General features: G+C 36.3%; 2 protein-coding genes across 5 annotated transcripts in view; one reads left to right on the top strand and one right to left on the bottom strand.

Moving 5' to 3' along the window:
• Positions 1-565: 565 nt before the first annotated feature.
• tssc4 (tumor suppressing subtransferable candidate 4) lies at positions 566-3,567 on the bottom strand. 3 transcript variants are annotated; one of them, XM_065267894.2, is made up of 4 exons: positions 3,543-3,567; positions 2,229-2,374; positions 1,969-1,990; positions 566-1,782 (listed from the first exon to the last, which is right to left on the bottom strand). In XM_065267894.2, exon 4 carries the CDS (start codon positions 1,706-1,708, stop codon positions 782-784), a length of 927 nt encoding a protein of 308 aa, XP_065123966.1. In that variant the 5' UTR covers positions 1,709-1,782; positions 1,969-1,990; positions 2,229-2,374; positions 3,543-3,567; the 3' UTR covers positions 566-781. The 3 variants fall into 3 exon arrangements, with proteins under 3 accessions (XP_065123966.1, XP_065123965.1, XP_065123967.1); XM_065267893.1 differs by lacking the exon at positions 3,543-3,567 and adding an exon at positions 2,666-2,704; XM_065267895.2 differs by lacking the exon at positions 3,543-3,567 and adding an exon at positions 2,666-2,689 and having other exon boundaries at positions 2,246-2,374.
• The window catches only part of ano5b (anoctamin 5b), a 26,639-nt gene continuing 23,667 nt past the window's right edge, over positions 3,029-6,000 (top strand). Inside the window, exon 1 of one of the 2 annotated variants that reach the window (XM_065267891.1) lies at positions 3,029-3,290. In XM_065267891.1, coding sequence (XP_065123963.1) covers positions 3,215-3,290 — 76 coding nt within the window. In that variant the 5' untranslated portion in view covers positions 3,029-3,214. The remainder of the gene's footprint in view (positions 3,291-6,000) is intronic. The other variant, XM_065267892.1, reaches the window with a different exon arrangement.

Genomic DNA, 6,000 nt, shown 5'->3' with positions numbered 1-6,000 from the left:
ATTATCTTGCTTATGTCTTGTTTAAGGGCTCGTACAGTCACACCGTTTTCCCAAATGACTTCACATTTCAGTTAAAGAAACTGGAAAATGATACCATGTGAACTTTAAATGCTGTCCAGAAATATATATTAGTTTGAATTACTGGGTAACAACGAAAAATGTTATCGAACTCTGCTGCAAGAATGGGAAAAAATAGAACTTAAAGGTTTAATGATTTAAACCCTATAATAAAGAAAATCTACTGGTCTGAATTTTGTGATGTGTCACGTGTATATTCCCCTTAATATGTGGTGGTTACAGTCTTAATCTGATGTGAAAGAACTGGAATTTCCTTATTTGTCATTTCTCATCATTAGCATTCATATGGGTTTACAAAACACTGACCTAATGTAACATCAAGACAATGTAAATTGTAACACAATCTCAAAGCTCAACTGAATCAAGTTCATTAATAAAAGCGGTCATAAAAACAGATAAATTACCTTAGAATAATTGTCTACACCTTAAAATGCTAATACCATTGCAGACAGACAATCAATCAATCAATCAAATCAATCAACATGGCTGTAATTTGTCTTGACTTTATTTGGATGTATAATATTTTATGACTGCAAACACTTACACAGCATAAGATAGACTTATAGACTAAAATGCTTGATCTATTTTAATAAATCATTAACTTAAAGTTGTCAAAACCACAAAAACGATGGTCACGTTATACAAGATAATGGTAGGCTTCAAATACATAACCATCAAAATTTTTCGGGATTGTCCGAACAGTTCACTCCGTGCTTTGTTCATCCTCACCAAGTGTTTTCCGGAAGCGCTTACGGCTTACTCTTTTGCTATTGTTGAAGACAACGCTTGTCATCTTTGTGTCATCCTTTTCCTCCGTTATCAGCTTCCTTTTTTTCTCTTCATTCTCCCATGAACTAAGATGAAGAGGAGCAGACTCGTCGTCTTCAATCTCCTGTCTATCATCCAAGTGCTGAAGTCCAACTTCTTCCTTCCTAACAAAGGAAGATTTGTTCTTACTTTGATCTTTGCTCTTGGGTTTATTGAATACAAGTTTATTATCACAGCTGCTGCTATGATCCTGGTTGAAAGCTGGCCTGAAGGTCTCCGGCACATCATCCTGAGACCTCTTTCTATCTTGAAGCCCTTGTATGTACTGAAGGGCAACCTGGCTATTTTGTTTATCACTGGTTTCAGAAGTATCCTCAAGACTGTAGCGAGTCCAGCGTTCGGGGTGTGCGAGGTAATCTGGGACTTTTTTACTTGAAGGTTCATTCCTGGTTGTTTCAGGAGCCACATCACACTTCCTTTTAGTTGTGTGTGGAGGTGACGGTGGAGCAGGACGAGCAAACGTTCCATCAAGAATGTTGTCTTCACCTAGCTGTTTAGACGTGAGCTTAGCAGCACTGTCCAACTGTGCAAAGATGTCCTTGCTTCGATCAAAAAAACCAGAGCTCCCACCTGCCAGCCTGAAGGTGGGATTTTCTTGAGGAACATGCCGGCCTTGCTGAACATCTCCTTCATCATCCTCTGAGGATGATGATGACAGTTCCTCAATCTTTCTGCCAAAATGCTCAGTGGGCTCATCAGAGTCAGAGTCACTCAGAGAGAGATCATCAGGAAGTTCAATGACATCTCTATTAGACAGGCTGCTAGGAGCATCCGTTTCTTTGCATTCTGGGTCACTCATCATGCTAATACAATGAGCTTTGTTCAAGGGACACAAAAAGAAGTTGGATTTTTGCACGGTGATACCAAGTGGAAGACCTACAAAAAAAGATTGAAAAATTATTTGAGATGCAGATGAAATAATAATAAATATTGTCAATATACAAACATTTGTATTTAAATATTACTTGCACATAACACTTGTGCTGATAAGAGAACTAGTTAACATAATGTGCATTTCTAATTTTGAAAGAGAAAAGCAAAGTTAGAGAATTCCTCGCTCACCAAAAGTCTCTTGGGACACTTCCTAAACATGGGGATACAGAATAAGAAACAATCAGTAAGACATATGCTATTAAAACACAGCTTAACCAAAAGTAAATACAAAAGTTGCTGAACATTTATTTCAATAAATTATCACAATCCGTATTTATTTTGTAAGACTGTGGTGTATAATTAAATTCACTTTATAACGCCATTATTCCTGAAAACATTTTAATTTATAATACGGCTGCAATATTGGTCGGATGCAGCGGGTATCTTACTGGGGTTGAAGACTCACAGGTACTGAAAGTTGTTTAGTTTAGTTACTCTTATCAGGTCCAGAGTACCGATCAAATATATGCCCATGGCGTTTATCTTGACGTTCTCTCCTTGGGACCGGCACTTCTTTAGTATTCCTGATTATGTGCTGTTTAAACACAAGTTTGCATTAACAATTTTTGTAAAATCTCTTTAAAACAGTACCAAACACCACCATTATATCAGTGAAGAAACACGTTAGCACTAGCACACTAGCTAGGCATTAGCTCACTGCTCATAAAGGAAATACACCCATGTCATCCAACCCGTTAAATCAACTAAATTACCCCCAATTACCTAACTATCACGAAACCTCCGAGAAACAAAACAATTTAAATTTAGCGAACCACATAATGTAAGTTATATTTCTTGTATATTTTACACATACGCAGTACCATACCGTGCTCGTGCGCGTGCCACGCGAAACGATGGTTTATGGGTAATGTAGTTTGCTTTGCGCGCGAGACGTGTTGCCGTTTGTCAAATGACCAGTAGATGGAGCGAGTTCCCTGTGCATGCGTGTGCGATCTGGTGTCATCACATTCACAATTAATTAAGGTAATGGATGTGTAGAAAATACGCTTTCTTTCCTACATTGTCCATTACGATAAAATGGCAAACAAATATTTATACTCAGATTGTAATTATTTTTATTTGGTATATATCTGAAAATCAGAAAATAAGGAACGTGGCATGTTTAACATTCCCGAGACTACCTTTTTGCAATCCTAGACTAGTATGCCGACGGAAAGAGTTGGCGTGCTGGCCACTCCCCTTTAAAGCCCATCATCTTTGCTGTAGCCGCTGCTTTTGTAGTAATTAACGTTATGGGGAAGAAAGAGAGCCAAGGGTTCACGGTTTAGTCAGCTTACAAACGTCTTCATTCGGCAGCTTAATCAGACCATTTTTACATTGTCTCGTGGGGGAACAGCAACGCACGAAACTTAAGATGAACAGAATAACAGGAAAGACGAAAGAAGCCACTCTTATTGAAATGTCTAACACGCTGGATTCCCAAACTGAAGGTAAGGAAACTGCTATGGTTATGTAAAGCAGATGTGCCATGTTTAAACAAATTAGGAGAGACAGATGGCTATTCTTTGGAGAGTTTCAACGAACCAGCGCAACCTCTAATGTAACAAGACAATAATGTAACAGCGGAGTTAAATCAGGATGACATCACTTCAAAGAAAGACTCTAAAAAAGGCGATAAAAATGCGTGTACTGTGTGTCAGATAGGTTATAAAAATAAGTAAAAAGTATGAAATAATAATTACATGTATTCACTTGAGCTTTCGCAGTGAGGTGATGTTCTGTATTTAGAAAGAAGCTTCATTGAATGGAGTTGCACAACTGAAAGTTTTGGTTTACACCCAGTGACTAGTGTAACCTGGCACTGCTTGCCTGGTATCCTGACCTGCATCCTGAAACGTTTCAACGTGATAAATAATATAAAGAAATCTAGTGTAGATTTATCTACAGTGCCAGCAAGGTCTATAAATCTGGTTTGTAGACCTTGTTACATATATAGTGAAAGCAGACGTTTAGCTGTAGTTTTTTGGGACCAGTCTGGAATTCCTTTAAGTTTTTTACTGTCTGGCCACATGGCTTGGCCTTATTCCAAGCTGTATTTAGGAATGAAACAGTCCTTATGTTGAAACAGTTAAATGTCTTATGTTGATGTGAGTCATTTATTTTTCATTCAGTGTTTATGTGATGATGTACCTGAAAATGTAACATGTCTGGGTGAACCTTCATATAGCCGTAGCTTAATATCTTTTTATTTTCTAGATTAATCTTTATATGTACATTTCATATAATTAAAAAATCGAACTAACCCGTGGCTATGTATACTGTGTTAGACTTGACAAGACTCGTTCTAGTGCACTTATGTATTGCTGTTTTTGTGTGGCTCTACTTGCTTCTATTGTTTACCTCATATGTAAGTCTGCTAAATGACTGGATGTAAATGTACATTGATGACTTTAATATTTTGCAGTATTAAGTTACATCAAGCAAAAGAGAAAAGCTGAACATTATTGTTGCTCTAGGCAGTTAAAGGAATACTTACCCAAATATGAAAATTCTCCCAATTAACCCGCCATCCAAGATGTATGATGACTTTTCTTTAATTGAAAACCAGCAAGTAATTTTAAATTAAAATGTTATGTTTTCTTGTATTCTGTTCATGGTGAACTTAATCCATTATAAAATTCATTTAAATGACTCCACATATGTCCTCTGAAGTGCAACGGTATATTTAAAACGTATTAATATATTAAATACATTGCTTTAATGGAACAAAACACTACATGGACAGTTCATCTAGGAATTTGGGAGATGTGCCAACTAACACTGTAGTTTGATCTCCCTCAGTATTACTTGTCTTGTTTTTAATACTGTGACATGAATTATTGATGGATGTGAGCAAATCAATCCTTGCTCCTAATTTTCTGTTATTCTGTGAGGCTGTCGCTTCTGCATAGGTTGACTAATGTTTGTTTAAGCACTAGGGGGTCACATATTAAGTGAGACGTGTAGGTGTATGTTTGTTGTCAATGACTTTCACTAGGTGTGTGGGTTTATTTGCCCACAGCCCAAGTGTATTCTTTGCTCTACAGTCCTTCAGACTGTTCTAGGGGTTTGGCTTGTGTCATGAATGAGAATAGAGAATTAGAATATAGGTGAACGAGTCTTTTGGTTAGGGATTGTTTAAGTAGCTTTTAAGGAAAGCCCTTCCTAATCATTTCTCCCTCCCCTTTTACACTGCAGCTGTTTAATCCTTAGTAATACACTGATCAAATTTATAGATGATTCATTGTTTAGGTATGCCATTATAATGATGCTGTTGCTTTTGACACACATTATTTCTGAGGTGAGTTATAAAAAATGATGGATTTAATGAACCAAAACTGAAAGTAAAGTATTTAATTTAAATTGTATTTCACATACTGTAGACAGCATAGTATTTATTAGTATTTAAGATTTATAAAGTTAATAAAGATTTGATTCATATGTACTTACAGTAATTAGTTTACAACACAACTGAACACTACAGAACAGATCGCTTTAAAAGGCATTTTTATACAGCTCTACCATCTCAACCTTTCTCCAAAAACCACAGCACTTAATTTGACCTACGGTATACAGCTTTCAATTGCTATGGCAACAGGATTAATGTTTCTTATCAGCAGTATTGTTATTATAGCATGCCATCGTAATAACTAATATATTATTAATAATAGTATCAAGCTTCTGAGAACCAAGTGTGATGTAGGGAGTTGGTCTCAGAGTGAGTTACTGTAGGTTGAGTTTTTAACATGCTCTAAAGGAAAACACAACTGTTTTTCAATATTTTACTATGTTCATACCTCAACTTAGACAAATTAATAGATACCTATCTTTTTTCAATAGGTGCACTTTTAATCTTTGTACAGCACCTCATGAATGTGTTAGCATTTAGCCTAGCCCCATTCATTCCTATGGCTCCAAACAGGGATAAATTTAGAAGCCACCAAACACTTCAATGTTTTCAATATTTAAAGACTGTTACATGAGTAGTTACACAAGTATGGTGGCACAAAATAAAACTTTTGTTTGGAGCCATAGGAATGAATGGGGCTAGGCAAAATGCTAAAACATTTACGAAGCGCTGTACAAAGATTAAAAGTGCACGCATTGAAAAAAGATAGATATGTATTAATTAATCTAAGTTGAGGTAAGAACATAGTAAAA

Source organism: Paramisgurnus dabryanus, chromosome 2, assembly GCF_030506205.2.
Source record: "Paramisgurnus dabryanus chromosome 2, PD_genome_1.1, whole genome shotgun sequence".
Classification (NCBI taxonomy): Eukaryota; Metazoa; Chordata; class Actinopteri; order Cypriniformes; family Cobitidae; genus Paramisgurnus; species Paramisgurnus dabryanus.
This window is presented reverse-complemented; position numbering and strand designations above follow the sequence as displayed.